Raw genomic sequence first — 22,211 nt, 5'->3', positions numbered from 1 at the left:
AGTGTGCAGTGTATCGTAAAATGACATCATAAATAAGAATGTCAAAACCGACGTATATCCGTATCCGTTTGCCACGAGAGCACTGCAATACTCGAGATTGGTTCATATTGTTATATATATATATATATATATATATATATATATATATATATATCGTAATCGACTCCACTTTCGACGAATATATGAAAAATAGCATTAAGATGCAAGACCACCAGTCGTCGTTATTTTGAGCACGAAATCAAGAAAGTACAACGGGGCAAATTTTTGGATGTAAATGGAAATTTAGCAAGCATGGAGCGAGTGGTAACTGACATTTCTACAGTTATCGTTTTCTGAACTGTAGCGTTAGGTGTTGCTTGTCATGTCGGGGCACTGTGTACTTCAAGGGACACTAAAAAGAAACAATAAATCAAATTTAGACTAATGAAGCATTGTTTGAGAACCCTGCAGGCAGTCATTTCAAAAGAATAGTTTGTTTATTCGATGAGAAAATGAAGCTCCAAGTATCAGTATTTGAATTTCGCGACGGAACCCCAGCGCCGGTACGTTAGCGTGACGTCAGTGATATCAAAGTATGGTTTCGCATTTGGGCCGCGTTGGCTGTATAAAAGTTCCCGAAACTTGCCATGTTTAATGTTTGGTTTCTTCAGAATACAATGTAGTCAATCTGTACCGCTATACATAATTAGTAGGCCTAGAAGATGCCATCGAAATCCAAGACTTCACAGCCCCCAGGTGCGGGAACTTAAGTAGGCGTCGCCACCCTTATTTCGTTCTTGCGCTGTTTCTGGCTTACCAAACGTCTTATCGTTGTAAGATTGGTGTTTTTGGTGTTGTAGAACGCTAATTTACTGATACAGAAGAAATCATTTTTCACTTTAGTGTCCCTTTAAGGTTAGTCGAATCTCGCTTAATTGCACTGAGGCAACGTTAAAGAAATTGATACGGAAACGGAAAAGAGCCTCGGGTAGAACTTGTTTTTATAAATCGTTCTCAATAAATCGGTTAGATTGTGGGCGAATGGTAAGGTACATTCATTACAGAATTCATCGAGGTTTCGAAAAGCTATAGACAATAAAATGTTATCAACCGCAATAAAAATAAAATAGGAAGAAAAGGTTAGCTGACCGACCTCTTGCTAGGCATCAAGAAAAGCGCCATCTGGCAACAAATCATAAATGCCCGCAAATATATTCAAGTGCATTTACTACTGTAATTTGTATTAGTCATCGCGCAAATCACTCATATGTGAAGTTCACACGAACTGCAGCAAGACGAACAGTTGGGCGAGCTTGTTAACGTTCATCTTGCTTGCTGTCCCTCACACACATACTCATAGCTTACTCTCTCCCTTTCTTCCTCTTTCTATTCCCCTTTCCCCACTCCCAGTGTAGGGTAGCAAACCGGATGCTGTTCTGGTTGACCTCCCTGCCTTTCCTATCCTTGTTTTCTCTCTCTCTCTCTTCATCTTGCTTGCAACGCAACAGTGGCCGCAGGCACACACAGGCGAAGGACACACGATAGCATCTGCTTTGTGTCCTGCAATGTTTCACTTCGCTTGACTTTCTGTTCCGGCAATATTTCATCACGACGCACCTTCGGGGAACGTATTCTTGGACGATCGCTTTCGGTAATATCGCTTTCAGTGCGCACTCATTGGCTCCTCGAGCACTACGTCACGTGAAGGCGATAGTGTCCCTGAAATTGGTCGTACGAGAATATGTTCCTCGCTGTGACCGCGGCAATAGGCAACAGCTTGAATACCGCCAGACGTCCTCGCGAGCCTCGGCAAGCTGTAAAATTCTGGCGTTTCAATGGCGATGGAAGAATCCGTGCGACGCGGCTTCGGAATGTTCACCCTGTCCCGCTTTTTACGGAGCGAGCGGTTATGGTCGCGCGCGCGACTTCTTCGAGGACGCGTGGAATCGGTTATCGAGATGGAACGTGCATTTGCCACCGAGAGAACGCGGTCGGTGCTGTTTTCGCGAAGCCCGCGTTGCCCTGCATTCGCTGCTGAATGGGCCCGGGCTGTGGGGACGACGCGAAGGCCACCCTCCCTGCTTACGAAACAGTGCGCCGTTCTTACTGAGCTTCTTATCTACGCGCCGTGACGGCGTCGCGCTCGGGCACGAGAAGACGCGCGCGTGCGCGTTCAGACGTGTTTGCAAGCGAATTCCTCGCGGCGCATACCAACAACATTCGGGGCGTAATCGAATGCACGCTGGCCGTGCGCGGAGAATGGAGTGAAAGAAAGAAAGAAAGAAAGAAAGAAAAGAAAAGAAAGAAAGAAAGAAAGAAAGAGAAAAAAGAAAGAAAGAAAGAAAGGAAATGTGTTTGTGAACAAGTAACTAAATAAACTGTGAACTCGGACAAGAAAACGACTGAATGTCAAAGTATACTCTGTTACAATACCTGTCACTGTGCCTACATTCTGTAACGAAAAAAAAAAAAATTGTCGATTAAACAGGAAAGAATAGACTGCATCAACGACGGACATTGATGTACGAGAGACATTGACTGACGGGAATGGCGCAAATTAGCACAAGGCGACGGCTCCAGAAGCCACTGGTTCCTCGTTAAATTTACGTTCTGAATTTGCAAAACGCAGTTATGAAAGGCATTAGCGGGAAAAAAGAATTGCGGCCGCGTTTTATAGTTATCAGCATGGTAAAGAGCAAGTGCGCACTTTTGAGATAATAGGACGCAGGTAAAATACAGATTATCGCAAGAAAGGAGAGAGAGGAAGAGAGAGAGAGAGAGAGAGAGAGAGAGAGAGAGAGAGAGAGAGAGAGAGAGAGAGAGAGAGAGAGAGAGGACGAGATATGCTAGTGTCAGCAACTTCCGATTAGACTTTACTATTATTATCATTTTTTTACCATAGGATTACAAAGCACATGCTAATTAACGTGGCACATAAGTCGTTTTTGAAAAGCCGTTCTCGCAAAAGCGCGTTTCTCTCCATCAGCTGATGAGGCCTTGACGTTAACTGGGCGAGATGAAACGAGCGCCTCGTCATTGGCTACATGTGGCAACAAGTCGATTATACTCCGAAAGAGCGCATGCTTCGCTTTCCTTAGGAAAGAAAATGTTATTCCGGTGCCTCAATTGAGAAAACAATGCTCTATGCGCTGTTTAGCTGAAATTAAAAAAAAAGAGAGACAAAGAAGGAGAACTAAGGGGAAGCGAGAAAAATAACGTCCTCTCAGAACTGAACGCGCATATATATACACACACGTCAGCGTACGTCAACCTTGCCAAGCGCTGCCAAGTCCCGTTGCACGCGCGCGCGATTTCCTCGCGCTAACTAAACTTAGACTCGGTGACTCCGCCGAATCTCTCCTCCTCCTCCTACAGCTACTCCTCTCGACGCGACTCGGGGCGCCCTCCTTTCTCGCAAAGCCTTTTACACTTTCGCGAGGAACTGAGGAGACCGAGCGCCCCCGGGCGCTGCGAGGCGGTCGAGGGTGCCCCCCGCTGGCATGTTGAGGTCATCTATGGCTTGCGGCGAGGCACGGTCTCCTCCGCACCCCTCTCTCCCCCTCCTCCTCTCTCCGTCCTTCCCCTCACTCCCCGTGCCGACCTCTCCTCCCCGTCGCAGCGCGTCGTCGCGGACGCGACGACGACTCGCCGGCGCAGCTCCTCGGCATTCCAGGCGGATGCTAGGCGCCGACCTACTTCCGCGAGAAACGCCCGGGCACGCACGCGGACACTTTCTCTTCGCGGCCCGTGGGCGCATTTCTTCTCGTCACGGCGAGACTGATGAGCTTACCTGGTGTATCCCGGGAGCTTCAGCGCACATCTTCGGCGCGCGGAGTCGCTCGCTTGATTTGTCGCGTATCTGGCATTGCGCCACCGGCGCAGATTGCACAATATCCGCGGCCGGTGTCCTTCGTCGTGCTCTATGATGTGACGGTGCCTCTCGCTTCTCTTGTGAAGCTGATAGCGCGAAGAATTCAAGGCCGCCTTATAGGGGGCCATTCATTTGTTACCTCATCCTCATGCACGAGGAAGTCGTACAGCAGGTGGTGGGAATGACTATTGCCGGAAAGCAGAAGTATGGAAGCCCTTCAATTTAGACCTGTGCGGCGCACAGTGCATCAAAATGTGACAAGCCCGTGTGTGGCCAAACGATGCCAGCTGTTTCCTATGCCCTCAAGAACTGGCGACGGCAAGCCGAATGACAAAAGAGGGAGCAATCAGGGAGAAGGAAGTAGGGAGGTCAATCGGGCGAGCTTCCTGCTTGCTGCCAGCCCACACGGAGATAAGGGAAAGGGGGAACAGAAATGGGGAAATAGGGAGCACTGCGTGCACGCGGGAGGATGCACGATATAGGACTACAAACGGTCACTCGGGCCGGTGCACTTCGAGAAGTGCAGCATAGCGCGCGAATAGCCTTCTGCGCCAGCGACGAATGTGGCCACGCATACGGTCCCATATTTTTCGTCACAGAAGATGTTCTGGAGTACAGCCTGTATAGTGCAATCTGTAGAGAGATGCGTTGGGACGTCGAAACGAGGGCCTGTCTAATGACAAGTTCCCCGAGTAAACAAAGCAGAACAAGAGCGGCCTGCTTTCCCAATTCGCGTTTCTTTCTCTTTCGCTTATGTTTTGTTTTTCTCCGCTTAAGATGTGGTTAAGCAACGTAAGAACAACATCCTATTTAATCATGCCTGTATATGAACACGCACATGTGCACGTGCGCATCCATCAAAAAAGAAAGATGAAAAAACTGCAAGGTCACTTCTGTTCCTCCTAATTTACCAAAACTGTTATGAATCAGCATGCCCGCTGACACGTGATTATTTTGTTAGATTCACTGGCCACGCCTCTTGTTAATCGGCAGTGGCTGCGGTGACGTCACAGTATAATGGCTATAAAAAGCTACCCTGACCTTTAATAAAGTGTTCGTTCTTTGCCAACCGCTTGTCGAGTCACTTCAAAAAGTGCTCAGGATAAATCCCAGCTCTATATCCTTAAAAAAAAACAAGAGAGACCATCGTCGAGCGCGTCCAATGCACTACGATAATGTGGTCTCCCTTACCCGGCCGGGACATCTTGAGCGGCGCCAGGGCGGAGATCGACAGACTGGTCGATGGTGCCACTGCGTCGCCCGTCTCTTTGTGCGCGGTGCTTCGCTTAGTGTCTTTTTCGTAACCGCGCTGGTCCTCTCGGTTTCTTCTCTTTTCCACGCACAGAAGCCTCGGCTGCTGCCCTGAGCCAATGGCCTCCGGGTATGGGGCTTCCTTCCGATGTAGACCGGGCTTCACTGCGCGGCTCGCACATCAATCACTCTAATGTGGCACGCAAGACCGTGCAAACTACGCTGCGGGACGAAAAAGCACGGATGAATTTATGTACACTCATTGCGCAGAACGGCTAGAAATGAGGAGAAAAGTGATTAAATTATGCTGTGGAAAAAAGCAAATTGCAGCTGCAAGGTCACAAGGTCACACAAAGCAAAGTGCAAATGCAGTTGCAAAGCATAAGCCACCTTAGGTGCATTATAGCTATCCACATCTTCGTTCAGAGGATAGTGGAAGAAAGACGAATGAGCTTAACGTTTGCAGCTCTCGCGAGGAATGAATAAATAAAGGGCAGCGGGAGAGAACACGATTAAGCTGAATGAATGAATGAATGAATGAATGAATGAAATTAAACAAGTCGTTGGAAGCGGCGTATGAAGAGAGAGCAAACCAAGCGAATAACAAAGCATTACCCAATATAGATTTCCCCCCCGTGATGGTACGAACGCCAGAGAAGGAAGATGATGATTAGGTGATATTGAAGTAGTTAACATTAGGTATGGAATAAGGTGAAATTTAATAGAAAGAAAAAATACACATCAATCTGTGATTCCATTGTGAAAAATAAAACAAAAGTATGATTTTGTTAAAGGGAGGACTAATGATTCGCTAAGTACAACAAAGCGGTGCAATATTTCCCCACATGGCAAAGAATGCATGCCACGGAGGCGCCGTGGCTAACTTATAATTAAAATAAATAAATACAGTAACATAACAGCGCGAAAGAAATTATTTTGATGATAGCAAAAATTACACAAGCCGTAAATGAAAGTTGATTCACGTGCCAAAACGCTGCACCCCTTGGTCTATAGAATATTCTGATCTGACTCCTGTTGCCATGGGACTCGCAGCGCGGGCAGCGAAGTTTTTTTCTCCCCCAGCCTCTTTTTGCGCACGCCTGGGGTGTCGTTTCTGCGACACACGCGCCTCGGTCGCCAGCCGATCGGATTACCGCGTCGCTTTGTCCCAAGCCGGCGCTTCGTCTGCGACGACGCTATAGCGAAAGGTCGGACTGAGAAGAGATGAAATGCCTTAATGCACCTTCACCACACTCTATTCAGCATCGGCGTGCCCAGTGTTCATCAATATTGTCGCCTGCAGGAGTAATTAATTAGGGGGTAACTATAAACCAGCTTATAGCAAACAGTCCCCTCGTCATTATTTTCATAATCACCATCAACACCACCCTATATATCTTACGAGAAGTGCTGAACGAGGGCCTCTTGCAGCAACCTCGTGTTATCCCTGCCTTGCGTCGACCCCCCCCCCCCCCGCTCTACGTTATTCCTACAAATTTAACAGTCTATATTTCACTATGTAAATCGTCTGACGTCCTCTGCTGTGTGTTCTTTCCCGCCAACGCCCATTACATCACTCTAGTTGAACACCGGTTACCTGCTCTAAGCATTACACGACGCGTCCAGATTCATTTCCTTTATTTTCAACTGTAAAATCAGATTCATTCGCTTGCTCCATAGACGGGGAGCCCATCGTTTTTCGTTCTGGAAGAAGTGATTGGTCGCATAAGTAGCCTTAAAATAAATTAGCTGCATGATAATGATTGGTATGTGGTTTGGAGAAAGAAAGAGATCACAAGGTCAACGTTGTCTTAATAGACGTCTTTTTGTGGCCTCGAAATTTGTGAAGTCGATCACGCCGTTTCCACTGCGAAAACCATCCCGAAAGGCACCTTGTGCGCTTCTTGGCCCGTTTTTGAGCGTTTCGGTCCACTTGACTCAGTGTCGCGCGGGTGACGTGATCCTGCGCACGGATTGCGGATATGCGTGTCGAAGCATGAGAGTATGTCGTCGCAACATCGAAGTCGTGGGCGCGACGCGCTGCAAGCCCACAGCAGGCGATAGCTCTGAAGCTCAGAGACGTTCCGGTTGACGTAATGCATCGCCCACCTGGTTCCCGCGGTGTGCCATACAGGTCGTGTCGCGAATTAACCGGGAACTTAAGGCGGGCTGTACAGCGAGAAATCGATCGTGGGTGGAATTGGTTAAAGGAAGCCGGATTGGCTGTGGTTTACATCTGTGACTCGCCCCGAGCAGCTATATTCTTGCGCTGATAGCGTGCATCAATTATACCATTCGTCGCGTACGCACTGAAATAGCTTACCGAATGTGAAAACGCCTGCGCGCTCAATCAATCCGCAGTCATCTATTCGGGCTACGATGAAACCCAGGCATCCAGGGCGTTAATATATATCGCCAATTATGAAAATGAAATGATAGCGCCCGCACCATGCATATACGCTTCCCATGAGTTTTTTCTTCTTCAAGTTTTCTTATGGAACGAACCTGTGGGGCAATGTTGATACTCTTTTGACCGATCGAGTGTTGTCGCGAACACGTGACGGCATCCACCATGTCATGTACTGTACGTGCAGCATATATACAAACGCAACACCAGTTTTTACTCTGTCGCACATCTTACTCTCCTCCCACCTGCAGTCCGACGAAACCTTCGCTAAATGAACGCCGGCCGTCACAAGAAGCTTTTCTTATAGTTGCGACTTGCGACAGGCGGGTGACCCGATTTCGTCGCGACTTGTGCGAGCGCGTGGAATTCCCGACCAACATTGGCACGCTCCCGTGAGTGTGGCGTAAATAAAAACTCTGCGCATGACCCGCGCTCAGGAGACCCTTAATTTCCTAACCCGTGCTTCCTGAGATAAAGAAACGAGAAAGGATATCGTCACCTGCGTGTACGCTGTATAAGCTAGCTTTGCCAACGACACTGGGGCAACCACGGGCGCTGCGCAGATAAGGTTGCGTCACCCATCCTGGCGTCACCTCCGGGGGCGCTTGGGACCGAGAGAGAGAGAGAGAGAGAGAGAGAGAGAAATATAGGAAGACAGGGATATTAACTAGTTAAGAATCTGGTTGGCTACCCTACGCTGGAGGAAGCGAGAAGGGAAAAGAGATGGTAGAGAGAAGCTTAATTTTAGAGAGGAGGTATAAAGCCGCTCGCGCAAACCAGACGTTCTGAGAAAGCACCACAGTGCCTTCACTGCCTTCTGAGCCGCTGATCGGTGGGGGTGGTGCTCTAGTACTGTCTGTTCACTCAGAGGACGATCGTCTGATTGCCTCAATGTGTTGTACAAAGATTGCCTTTGTGCTTGAAATTGAGGACAATGGCACAATAAGAGGATAACATTGGGAACCAAGGTTGTAATATATCAGAGGGAGGTCTGAGCCAGGAACGATACGGAGCTCATCCTGTGTGCCCTACGAGCGTTATACGTTTCAGCCGTAGTAGCTTAGTGGTATCAGCGCCTCGCCTGCTGAGTTGGTTGTCCAGGGTTCGATTGCCAGCGACGGCGGCCGCATTCCGACGTTGCGGTGTGCGAAAGCGCCGCTATGCGCGGTGATCATTCTTTAAGTCTTTCCGGGAATCTACGAAATTCGCCTCTTGCAGATAACGTAATTCTATTGCTTGAGTTGGATTATTCGGAGAGGTGGACATTACATGCACGCGAAATCGAAACACATATTCAATTAATTAACAAAAGAGCATCGTTAATTAACTTCTTAATTACTTTGCGGCACACGTTGTAGTTTCCGAATTGTTACCGGTGAGCTTGAAAGACATGTCGACTCGGAATGAATTTCCAGGACTCCAGTTTGGATAAATGTGCCATATAACTCGCCGCAAAAAGAAAGAAAAATGCACTCTTGTTCCCCTTGTTTTTCATCAAAACGCTCTCATTATGCACTGAAGCACAAAAGTAACTAGAACTCCACGCATTTCGTCCCACACTCTGGGAAATATATCGAAACCGGATCGATACTGGTGATTCATTTCAAGGTCTTGCAAGCTCGCCGGCTACATTAGTAAATTGCAGTGTGTGCCGTAATGTAATTCATTACGTACGAAGTTAATTAGTGACCCTTCTGTTAATTATTTGAGTATGTGTTTTGATTTCTCGTGCTAGTAATGTCCGACTCTTCGAATCATCCAGCTCAAGGACAAGAATTATGCCATCTGCCATAGGCGAGTTTTAACTATTACGCAAAACTAAAAAAAAAAACGATCCCCCGCTTATAGTATGAGATTTCAGCCCACGTTAAAGAAGCCCACCTGGTAAAGATTTATCGAGACTCTTGCACTACGGCGCCTCTCGCACCACAGACGCTCTGTGGCAATCACATCACGCGATTAAGCACTTACTTGTTATAATTATCTGTGTATCAACTGTGCAGTGCCTTCTTGTGCCTGGTGAAACTGCAGCCTAATAAATGTGAACTGTGCTCTTGGCAATTTGGTCTGGCAGAAACACTCGAAATTCCGTAACCATTCCTGAGACGTACAGGGCAAATCTCTTATCTCGAATTGTACATATTCGCTTCGTTTTTACTCGCCTTTGTCGCCGCATAGGCAATGCTACAGTGGCTAGCAGCGCCACATGAAAGGCTGTAGTTTGTTGATTTCGCGTATGCACATTTTTTCGTTTACATATATCAGTGCAGCGGTACGAGGAAGCAGGCCGCGCTCATTCACGACCAAGCGAACTGCTTGAGCCAGCAGACATACTTCGCATACGAATCAGCATGCAATGTGCTGCCATTTCCTACGCGATACCGAAGTCGCAGCTATTTCACAGCTCGTACTTCATTCTTCAGGTCGGCCGTTGTTACAGATCATCACGGAGCACCAGCGCACAGGCGTCTTTTTTTTTTTTTTCATTACAAGGCATTTTATGCACGCTCGGTATCTCCATTCCGTTTGCACGCACTCTGAAGTTCCCGTCGCTGCCCAACACGCTTACGCACTTCACGCTATCGGCGCAGATCCCACAAGCTAGATCGTCGGCAACGGGCTGGAGACGCTGGCTTCCCAGCGCATAACGGTATGCCTCGCGCGCGCGCCGCAGAGTTGACGGAAAGAACGCGATTAATGCGAGCGAGAGGGAGAGAGGAGGGATTCGCGGCCGCACGCTCTCACGCTCTGCCCAAGCCAGCCAGCGGCAGCAGCTGCCAAGGGCCGCGCGGCCGCCGTCTAGGCGTCCTTTTAAAGCAACGCCGACGCTTTCCGCCGCCGGCGCTGGCGACGACGTTCCTCGCCGCCGCCGCCGCGCGTCACAGCACGCGCCGAGCAGAGAGCGGAGTCGGCCGCAAAAGCAAGTCTCAGAACCGCGGCTCCGTACGTCAGGTGCAGACGCCGCGCTCGCTCCCATGTGCGCCGCCGCTGGGCTTTCCCCGCCAGCTGGGAACATCGTCGCAGCTTCCTCTTGCGTCGAGCCGTCGACGCGCTGCCTCATCCCGGAATTCTGCTTCCTCCGGCCGGATCGCAGCGTTCGACCGGCTTGCGGTCAGGGATCCCCGCTGATTATCTGCGGCGGCAGCTTCTACGAATTGTCGCCGCTTCGAGGGCCCCGTGTTCGCCGAGGGCTTCCGGAACGCGCTTTCGCGTCGGCAACGGGATCCGGAGACCCTTTCCCGCCATCGGGTGTCCGGTGCTCCGTGTTCCAGTGAAGAAAGGCGCACGTGACTTTGGTTTCTGCGCCGCTTTGTTCTACGTGCACGTGACTGTACTTTCGGCCTGTTTGGGAGGATTGTTTTTTTTTTTTTCTCGCCCCCCACTTTTCTTGTAATTTGCCGCCGTCTTTGTGAAAGTGAACTGAGCGGCGTCGGCTCGGCTTGTTGAGGCGTGCGAACGTGTTCGATTACGGATCACCGGACATCGAGTTTCCGCCTTCTCGCATCGGCGGCTTCGGGTGCAGTTGCTGTCCCCCGTCGTCCGTCCAGCAACAAGTGTCAGTAGACGACGCGTCGATCCGGCGGCTCCTGTTGGAATTTTGTTCACTGACTGTCACGCGTTCTCGCGTCGTCTTTTCTTGCGGCTGCCGAACTAACACGCTTTAGAGACCACCTCGTCTGCACGGAGTGCGTTGACGGAAGTGCTGCTCCGAAGGCTTCGCGGCGACAGCCGGTCAACGTTGAACGCTTTCTCTGACATTCAACGCGTGACTGCAACGTCGGCAAAACAATGGTGTTCGTGCTGAGCCCAAGCCGCCGCTTCAGCAGCAAGTGGCTGGTGAGTGCGCAACGGTATAGCCCAGCTGTTGTCTCGCATCGCTAGATTATTTACATTCCCTTAAATGCGAAGCATTGCTTGGCGAACATTTACCACTTTGACAGTATCTATCTATCTGTCTGTCTAGCCGCCTACGACTTGGTACTCTCATGGTCGTTTCGTTAACTTGGTAGGCTCGCCACACGCTGCTTCGCGTAACATCGATTCCCACAGGGCGTGGGATCTGCCGGCTCTTTTTTTTTTCGTTTTTTTTCTCTTTTTTTTTTTTTTGCGCGTTGACATTTACCTCCCCTAAGCAGCCAACTGCGGATGTATGAATCCTCAGCGCTTTCGGTGAATTCAGCTGTGGGCTGTTCTGCGGAGTTTTCCCGGGAATTTGTAGCGACACGTACTTCACATATATTCCAGCATGTGCGTTGGACCCGCACAATTTGTTTGCGTCGAAGGTAGACCCGCCGCGGTGGCTTATAGCGGCCATGGTGCTTCGCTGCTAAGCATGAATTCGCGCTATCAAAACCGGGCGACCCCATTTCGATAAATAAGAAATTCAAAAAAAAAAAGAAACGTTCACCGTGCATTGTGGGCACGTAAAAGATACACTGGTGGTCAAAATTAATCCGGAGTATATAATCAAATCGTGGTTTTGGCTCGTAAAACCCCGGAATTCATTGCGTCGGCGACTGTATAGTTCCACACAATCACTCATGCAAATTGCTTTTACTCTTTTTGAGGTATCAGTGTACTACATTCCAATATCCACTTTCAAGGCAGTCAGCTTGTGATTTGTTGTTCTCTCACCGAGAAAAGAATGAAGTGCGATCAAAGGCAAGATATGAATGCGTGTTTTATATTCTTGTATAGGTAAGATCGAGAGAGAAAAAGAAACACGCCTGAGTATAGCTAGTTTTAATGGAAATCGGCTCATTGCGTATACCGCACGAGCTGGCGCATTCTCATGGTAGTTTAATATCTCTGTGTATTTGTAAATCATTCAGCGTTGCTATTTCGAATCCCATGACATACTTATAGTCTGCGACCTTGCGGGATTTTTTAAAGAGACTTAGAGCGCAGTTCGAGACTTCGAAATTACGCAATCGCTCTGGAGCGAAGAAGCTCTCGTCGGGCACATAAATACCATCGCTTGGAAAAAACTAGTGCAGTGTATATGGTTGTTGCTGTTGTTTTTTAACTGTACAAAAATTTTTAAAACTGGCGTGTCGCAGATAGGGGCGGACATTACTTGTACGAGAGTCTAAACATAATCGAGTACTTAACGAAAGCATTAAGTTTGTATCTAATTACATAACGGCGCATACTGCCGTTTACGAATTGCAGCCTGTCCGGTTTTTATTTCTCGTTTTTTTTTTTGGTCCGCGTTTCTGCTTATTGCAATATCGAGTGACGCACGTGCGGCAAGTTTCGCCGAAGCGCGTGCGTGTACATTATATCAAAAGATACAAGGAAGTGTCGTTGCGTATAGAGCAGCTACACAGCTGTCGCCTGACCTCTTGCGACACAAATCCGCGCGTTGTGCGCGCGGTCGGGTCCCCTTTGTTCCTCTCCGAGGGTAAAGCGTGCGGCGACAGCACGCATCTGACACTGTTGGAGAATCTGTCGGCACCCGCGCTGGCACGAGGCGGAATAAGAGATTACGAGGATAGTAAATGTATACGTACTACGTGCGTAGCGTCACCCGCCGTGGTTGCTCAGTGGCTATGGTGTTGGGCTGCTGTGCACGAGGTCGCGGGATCGAATCCCGGCCACGGCGGCCGCATTTCGATGGGGGCGAAATGCGAAAACACCCGTGTGCTTAGATTTAGGTGCACGTTAAAGAACCCCAGGTGGTCAAAATTTCCGAAGTCCTCCACTACGGCGTGCCTCATAATCAGAAAGTGGTTTTGGCACGTAAAACCCCAATTATTATTATTACGTGCGTAGCGTCGCACGCTCTCAGTCTAGAGAGAAAGAGAGAGAGCGGTGCTTCTTGCCTCCGGCGATTCCCGATGCAAACGTATTCCCTGACCCGCGTGGCGGACTAGATAAGCGAAAGCGCGTGTGAGTGCTCATGCGTGTTACAGTGCAGAGGCAAGACTCCCCCCCCCCCACACACACACACACGCGCGCACCAATGCGCGCGACGGGTCTGTGTCCACTCTCAACCGGTTGGCGCCGGTTTCCAACTTCAGCTCGGGCGAGCTCGCACGTGCCGCGAGCTCTCGTGCACTGCACGCGCAGTCGCGAGATAAAATCGGGAACGACAACCGGCTTCAAGGCTCTTCCGACGAGCCCTTGCACTTCGTGGACTGGTTTAGGCCAGTTTCAGTGGCGTTTCCGTTCGCGTGCCCGTGCTGCGCGAAGCCAGTGCCCTGCGCAACGATTGGCGACAAGCGTATGCCGCAGTGCTGCCCTGGTGAGAAAGAACTAAATAGAAAAAAATGCGCAGCGCTTCTTGGAGTGATTCAGATAGCGCACGCGAATCAAATGAACGTTCCCAGGTGTAGGATGGCTCGCCCTTTGTCTCTACGTGATTCCACGGCGTTGCGTTCCGCTAATCCTTCCGTGCGCAACGCCGACTGTATGCAGGGGCTCGCTGAAAGATTGGCGGCGAGCAACGGGCGCGGAGGACTGCCGAGAGCATACGTTTCACTAAGAAACAAGATACGCCGAGCATGCATATTTTGCTATTTTCGGTGAGCCGTATGTCGGCCTGGAAATATGGCGATTCGGGCGGCGATATCCTTTTCCTCGTAATCTGCATCCATTATCTCTGCGTGACGGGAGCAATGTCGTACATGTTGCGACTACAGAGAGTAAGTTACAGCTGCAACCGGCTGCTTCCCCGAAAGTCACTGACGTCCGGAGGAAATTGCGCCCGCGCAGCCTTAAATAGAGGTTCACTGTCAGCAGCACGCGTGATCATTACATGCGGACGTTCTTGCTGCGTTTGTTGGAAAGTGAAACATCGGCTCATGATTAATTGCGTAAAAGATTTCGATTCTCTATTGTTCGCTCTCAGCTTATTTCAGCGAGTGTTCGCTCTCAGCTAACTTCAGCGGATGTTGCTTGGATGTTCATTCTTCTATTCCATAAAAAGGTGTGTACTTATGTAACAAAAAAAAAATGCCAGGAGACCCAAACGTTATTAAACAGCACACTTCAAGGCAAGAGAGCAGACTACAAAATTCTGTTATTTGCAAACGTCTCGTGGCTGGCGCAGCATGGCCTTAGTTGCTTTTGCGCCATTAAACCCGAATTAACTAACTAACTATTTGCAAACGCTGCGCACTGCCCTCGATGGGCGCTACAAGTAAACGGTAAAATGAAAAGGGATATAGACAGCAGACTTAACCAAGAAAGAAAGAAAGTCAGTTTCGCCGAGAGAGACAAGCAGTGGTAGCCATAGAAAAGTATCTTTTACGCGGAGTATATAAGGTTCGTAGCATTATTGGCAACATTTGAGTAAATATTCACTTAGTAACTTAACATATTCCGTGGTGTCGCGCCGCCCAAAGCCAGGCACGAAGAGTTGCGCTCCATGACCGCGAGCACTCGAGGTTACAACGCTGGCGCAATGGGTGCCGCAGCTGGGGAGCGCTTACATACTTGTCCCAAAGAGAACGTTCCGTGCTCCCTATTAACCGGTTAAACTGCGCCGCGTTACACAGAACTCCCCAGATCAAGTGACCACCCGGTAAGAGAGCTCGCATCAAGCCTTCAGCAGAACTCGGCTCGCCCTGGCGCACCCGCAAGTGATCACGTGACCTCCCAACACACGGACGCGCGGTCCGCGTGCTCACTCGGCGGGCTGGATCGCGCATGCTCCCGGAGCAAGCCCGGCGGTTCTGACGGCGCGAACGCGCCTCCAGTGCCGTCGTATAACTGATATAGCAGTGATAAGAAGGGGCGCGACAGAGGGAAGTAATTCCTTATTCACAAATGAGCCCCGAATCGAAGCTATTCCTCACTCCGCTGAGTCAGAGCCCGAGTGGAGCGAAGCTCCGACCCCTCGACTGAAAGAGACACTGCTATGTCCAGGACGAAGAGTTGCTTGAGCAAACACCTTTCCGCTTCGTTCCATTCAAGCGGACACTGCGTGTGCACATTTACGAAAGTGCTGCCTCGGGAATCCCCGAGGAGTGTTGTCAAAGCGCCGTGACCGCTTCACTTGAGGAAGGACAGCGCTGCCATCGACTTACTGAGCCGAGGTTAGAGTATCAAGTAGGGGAACGTTCTATAATAATGCCGCGGTGATCGAGAGACATATCGCTCCCTGTTAGGCACGCGCACGACTACCGCCTGTACGGCGCATGCCACAGCGAAGCGTGCTTCTCCCCACAAGGACTCTTACTGCGGAGAAGTTAACTTTCACGAACTTTTTTTTTTTTTGCGCGTAACGCACGTACACAGTGACAGAAGCTGGACTCTGTCGCAAGTGCCGCGTCAACCCAGTGGATATTCCTCGAGGTCGCAGGATCGAGCCGCATTCCGATAGGGCGGGGCGGAATTAAAAAGGAAAAAAAAAAAGCGTCCGTGTACCGTGCAATGGGTGCACGTCAAAGAAACCCTGGCTAGACAACAGTAATCCAGAGCCACCTAACCACAAGTGCCTCGCAATCAGATCGTGGTTAATTGGCGCGTAAAAGCCCATAATCTCGTTTTTAAATGCCGCACACACAGGCTTTGGACTCGCAAACGGCGCTTTCCTTGTTAATAAATCTAGGGTGGTAGCAACGACAACTTTACTACTATGCAGAAAGTCTACGCAAAAAAAAAAAAAAAAAAAAAAGAAAGGGCGCGATGCTCGTCACCTTGTTTTCCCAGCTATGCGTATTGACGCGCCTTCACGTGCGTCCTGCGTTAGCGCACATTTTTCCGGAACAGCAGGTTGATGTACGCACGTCACCTGCGGTGCATGCCACCTACTGTCACCTTCTTTGAACAAACAGTACATCTCCTTGAGCGGTAATCTATAAACTTTAGCCATCGCTTGAATCAGCCGCTGCGTTACACAACGACGGAGACACGGGCATTAAACGCTTCTTGCTGCGGGGAAAAGAAAAAGAAAAGCCGTTGCGGGGCGCTAGAGCTCTTCAAGAAAGAGCACTCGCTTTATAACAATGGTAATAAAAATATCATGCACTGATATATTCCTATTTTCTGCTTTTCAATGAGAAGGACGAGCAAGAATTAAATATTGAAATGAAGTCTGGGTTGTTAGGTTTCAAAACCACGATTCGATTGAGAAACGCCGTAGTGAGGGTCTCCGGATTAGTTTTGACCACCTGGCGTTCTTCAAGGTGTACCCAATGCACGGCACATGGGCGTTCTTGCATTTCACCCCCGTCGAAATGCGGCTGCCGCAGGCCGAGATTCGATCCCGCGCCCTCGGGGTTAGCAGAACAATGCCTTAGCCACTGCGCCACCAAGCGGGTACGAGCGAGAATTACAAACTCAAACAAAGTGCACATTACTGTTCCTAATGTGTGATTTGGTTTTTTTTAAACGTTCTTATTACTGACGTGATAACGAGATGTTGTTGCGCGAAGATGGCGCCGACTACTCCAGGCTTCATGAGTTCTTATGCACATATATGATCCTATACGGTTAAGAACAAAGGTTGTACAGGAAAACAAGTTAAAATTGTCAACGTCTAGTTTTTAGCGCCAGGACTACTCACATGCGAATGCCGATAAAAAGCTAGGCGTGCTGCGAAGCGGAGGACAGCCGGGACGTTATGTGGATATCCCGCACATTTAATGGAAACCGCCATGTGTTAACGAACGGTGCCACTAGCAGCATAGTAGTTTGTTGTTTTACGACATTCGCGTGCACGACGGTGCAAAGACAATGTTGTTCCACACTCTTTCGGAAGAGCTATTTGGCGCCGAAAAAGAAAATCCCAGAACACCGGAGTTTATTGCTTTTAAACATGGATATGTTTCTCATAGTTTTCCTTTTTAAAGCCGGAAGTCTGCTTATTACTGACGCTTCCTCTCAGTGCGTCGCACTTTAATCTGGGGCAGCAACGTGGGGACACACAGGAAGCGCACATGCTGTACGTGTACAGTTGCGAGCAGCAAATTTCGAGATTCTGGATGCGCTACTCAATAGGTAGTTCGGAGAAGTGCCACACACACGTGCATAGTCGACAGAGCAAAAAGTTGCGAATAATAATAACGAAAAAAAGAGTTTCCGTTCTTACGCACAAGCGTCAACGCACAGTATAGAGGCAACTGTAAATGGGCTCGTTCAACTACACATGGTGGCGTATATGCAGACAGCAATGATGTGTTCTCCAGAATCTAGTGCGTGCTGTCAGGTGTACCTGCGTGTGGACTAGAGGGAATGATCGAAACCCTCCAGCCGCCAACATCGAAAATAGAAGAGATTGCGACAACGGCCATTATAGCAGTTGCAGAAATAATGAGCACTTCGCGTGGTTCAAGTTTCCTGTAGTCTGGCTGAGCACACGTTTCAGCAATGGCAAAAGGCACTTGCCTGAGGAAAAGTACAGGTCGTTAATGGCGTCAAGCTAGACGTTCGCTAAACTTCCTTTGCGCTTTCTCAGTGTTGTACTGGGTGGTACTCGTACGTACATTCAGTGATAGTTTTTATGAATACGGTGACTCACATTCGTTGTTGTCGTTTTGGCTTTCTTTTTCCCTCTCTCTCTATTTCGCAAGTATATGAAGTAGTGTTTGCGCGTGCTCGTTTTATTTTCACAATATTTATACCCTATTATTTCGGTTTCAAAGCATGCAGACCAACTTACGCAACTTGTGCTTGGACATGAAGCCTGCGTGCTAATTCTTGCAGTCCGAACTTAATTATCGTAACGGATGCTCGCACGAATTTCAGGCTGCCTTGTTCTTTCTTTTTCGCGGTGTTCGTGGTACATACGTTTAGACTGCTGCTCTACTCATGTGTGTGCTATACGCGAACGTATATCGTTTGTTTAAACGAAGCCACTGCGCGCCTACCCGTAGCCGACTGGGGAAGGTCTAGTCGGCGGCTTTATGTAGCGTGGGCATTAGCTGCTAGAATACTCTGGCCTCTGGATACGGAGGCGAACTCTCGACCTCGCTGTTATTTCAAAGGTTTCTAGCGAAGGCAGCTCGTGGGCGCGACATGCACGATTCGGTCAGTACCCGGTAACATCCGCATGCCCCTTGCAACTTTGCCTCTTCCGACAAAATGCTGCACCCCATGCTGCGTGTATATACCATAGCAACAGGCGCATCGCAAGCAGGCAATGATACAGTAAGTTCGTAGCCAACGCTCGATCAACGCTCCTACCCCCCCCCCCCCCCACTTCTTTGACGTCATCGGTTCGCTGGGTTGCACAAGGGGTGCAGCTGTGGAAGCACCCCTCCGTACACGTGCCCGCGCGAACAGGGAACTCGCACGTTGGTTCCGCGAACGGGGTGAACATCGCTCACTCTATCTTGGGTCGCGGCGAGAGGGACGCGCCAGCGCGCAGTGGAACAAGTCGAGACAGACCGACGACGATAAGCCAGACACACTTCGCGAGGCAGTTGGACGACTGCCTAATGGCCGCCTATATACGCGTAGCCGTCGTTGAGCTGATGCCCGGCCGCGTCGACGGCGTTAATCGACGCGCTCGCAAATCCGAAGGCGCGTTGCGTCACAGCGCGCGGCCCGCGACGTTGAATCAACGTCGCAGCCTGCTGTGCTGCAGTGCTGGCATATACGCGGTTAGGCGTTCCGCGTTTTCTTGTGTGTCTATTCGTTTGTGTTACTATATTGCGATACACCCCTTTTGCGTGACCGGGCGTAAAAAATAGAACCCTGACGCAACGCTGTCTCCTCTCTGAAGGTGCACACGTGCCGAGTCGCTTCTGGTGTGGTTCGGGACCTGTTGCCGGACGCTGCTCTTCTCCCTGCAACCCCCCCCCCCCCCCCACTCACACACTCCTTTCCCGCCGTTTTCGTCTTCCTCGAACCCTCGCCGTTACTGCGGTATAAATGCTATTTTAAGAAGATTAACGAGAATGCGAATCGTGGCTGGGATTCGCGAAGAATCGGCTGAATTGACGCAGTCATTTTACGCCACATTCGCGTCGTACGCTAGTACTACGTCGTACATAACGGAGGAAGCGGGGGAATCGTCCTCGTGGACTGTTCCCGCCTTGCCCTGAGTGAACTTGCGCACAGAAAGGGGGTGAGTCACGGATAAATCACTGTCCTGCTGAACGAACGTGATGTCGTCCGTTCCCAGTCGACAGATTAGAACTCAGTCCGCTTCGCACGACACACTTCTCAACAATCGTTGCATGACAAAAGGCAGGACACAGTGGGACCGTTCGGCAAACCTGCACGCAAAAGGCAGCGGAGCGCTACATTCTCGACGGGAACAATCCGAGGGCCGCTTGCGCTGAGTGAAGTGTCCCCGTCCTCCCAGAAGTCATGCAAGGTCCGTTACTTTTCGTTTCGAGCGGGGTTGATCGCTGAGTCGGCCACTTTGCTGAGTATAGTGTGCTGTTTGTCACTCACTTTGACAGCTGTCGTGCTTGCTTTCGGCGCTTCTCGGGATTGTGCTTTCAAGGTGTCAGCAAGGAAGTCGCAATTCGGGCGTCTGGGAGGTGCAGCCCGAAGTGTCGCGGTCACGGCTGAGTTGATGTCTTCTTTAGAAATGCTCCCGACGTTTACAAAACAAACATTTATCTGAGTAAAAAAATATGGGACTAGGGCCAAGGTGATTCTTTCGGGCACTTCGACGCTGAACCCCCACTTGCGTTCGTGGGCTGAAAATGTGCCGCAGAATTCCGAGCAAAGTCACCTGCCTGTCTTGAAACCCGAAAGGAAGCTAGAAAAGCTTGGAGTGAGCGATGGAAAGGTGTGCTGTAGCCGCAAAGGCAGAGACATAGAAATATAGCAATATTGATTACAGATAAAACACGCAAGTAGTGCAGTTCGATATGTGCAACGCGTAGGGAAGATAACCGGTGGCCTATCCGATCAACATAACAGTTTCAAATGGAACGGAAATCCACTTAAGCGCGGCAGGCAGTGGATCAGACGGAACAATGAGATAGGCAGATCTTCAGGCATTGTGTAAGCTTGGTCGACGTAGGACAGGTACAATTCAAGACCTTCGGGAGGGGCTGTTGTTTCGCAGTGGGCTTAAAATCATCTAATGACGATGATCTTCCAATGTAGCCCATCCCTAATTTCTTGACTGTGTAAAACGATCTTGCCATATATATTTTAAATGACGCACCAGAAAATTGCGCCACACGCCACTTGCAATTTTCATTAGGCTCCAATAATAGCCAGAAAACTAACTTTTGCTCTGTATGATCCTTTCCGACTTCATTTAACCTGGACTTCGGTCAGTGATACGTCCTCTCGTAAAAGGAATGTCAGAAAAAAATTAAGCGCGGTTAGTTCTACTGGGCGGCGCTTTCTATATCTTTTCTATCTTTGTCAGCGATCAGATGTAGCTGTAGTTGGGAAAGTCCGCATTGTCAAATGAAACATTCCTCGTCACCATCTGTTGCAGCAGCTGCGTTCCCTACGCGGAAATCCCCCTCTTGACAGCTTCCGATCATTCTCCGGACTTGACGTTCGTCAAGTGACAATCACTGTATAGGCTGCGTAATGGTGGCGAATACTTCTGTGTACACGTCGACTCACGACGCATTGCAACTGTGTACACTCAGTTGGCCCAGTTTCTCGTTTCTTGGAACGACACAAAAGAACGTCGCCTCGCGCCGATAGAGACGGAAGCAGCAAGTTCAACGGAGCGTGCCCACAGGCAAGGCAGAGATGCCACAGGTGGGCTCGGGAGTCCCAGGTGACGTGTCGATGCTTGTTTGGATGACTCAACTTTGCGGCTGCGCGGTCGCGTATCTACGGCCGCATCCCCCTCCCCATCCACCTCAACCTCCCACCCCTCCCCTACCCAGCTTCCCCCCTCCCCACTGAAACACACCTTCTAGATCACCCTGGAGAGAAAGAGAGAGAGAGTGCGGTGACAAGATGCCCTTCGGTGTGAAAGAAGAGCACGTTTTCTACCGGGATCGCATTGTGTCACGCCGCCGGCACGGTATCTTCCGACGCGGCTTCTGTCATGTGCGGCGGGCTGCCGAATCGGAGCTCTTCGAAACCACCCAGAAAGTCAAAGCTGGCCTGGCCGACCGGAAAAACTCCGGAATGCGCGGCGATTGTGATCTCGACGCACGCGTCGTACGCCGAAGGACGGGGCGAGGGGAGGGTCGGTTGAATGGCATGCAGGTTACAATCCACGCTATATAGCATGCTCGAACGTGTGCGTGCCCTCCGTGCTCCCTTTTTTTTTTTTTGACGTTTTCCTTTTCCTTTTTCTCTTCCTCGGCGGCTCGTGTGCTTACCGTACGTGCTGGCGGCCGCTCGCAGCGATAAGTGCGCACGCAGTCACTTTCTCCCCACGGCGAGTTCTGAAGAGCGTTGTTTGTGGCGGTCGCCGATAAACGAGCCGTGTCGAGGCTCTTCGCGCCCTGACGGGACTTGGCTCGTCTGGGAATTTTTTTCTCGAGTCGCGCCGATCGTGTCGTGGTATTTCCTCTCGGGAGGGCTTCCGAGAGTTCGTTCATTCGTCGCCAAAAAGCTGAACGTTTTTTTTTTTTCTCTAACGCGTTGGGGTCGTTTACAGGCCGTCAAATCCTCGTTATATGACGACGGCGGAATGTGAAGCTAGTATTCTCACTTAGTATCTTTCTTTCTTTTGGAACATCCGCACACGTGCGCGAACTCACCGCGTATTTCATTCCTCCTCATCTCTCTATCTCTTTGATATGCCCCCTTTCCCGTCCCCTGCATTCTCTATTTCCTCCTCGTTCCCCCTCTTTTGATACCTCAACTGCT

At 49.9% G+C, this 22,211-nt stretch overlaps 1 protein-coding gene across 7 annotated transcripts in view; it reads left to right on the top strand.

Annotated features, from left to right (window-relative positions):
• Positions 1-22,211, top strand: part of Sarm (sterile alpha and armadillo motif) — a 211,847-nt gene that overhangs the window by 160,798 nt on the left and 28,838 nt on the right. Inside the window, exon 1 of one of the 7 annotated variants that reach the window (XM_075685592.1) lies at positions 10,389-11,345. The exons of the other annotated variants lie outside the window; for them this stretch is intronic. Within the exon in view, the coding sequence (XP_075541707.1) occupies positions 11,298-11,345 (48 nt within the window). The 5' untranslated portion in view covers positions 10,389-11,297. Of the gene's footprint in view, positions 1-10,388; positions 11,346-22,211 lie in introns of those variants that run through there. 7 annotated transcript variants of the gene reach the window in all.

Source organism: Dermacentor variabilis, chromosome 3 (genome assembly GCF_050947875.1).
Source record: "Dermacentor variabilis isolate Ectoservices chromosome 3, ASM5094787v1, whole genome shotgun sequence".
Taxonomy (NCBI): domain Eukaryota; kingdom Metazoa; phylum Arthropoda; class Arachnida; order Ixodida; family Ixodidae; genus Dermacentor; species Dermacentor variabilis.
Note: the sequence above shows the minus strand (reverse complement) of the source record. Positions and strands in the feature narration are given on the sequence as shown.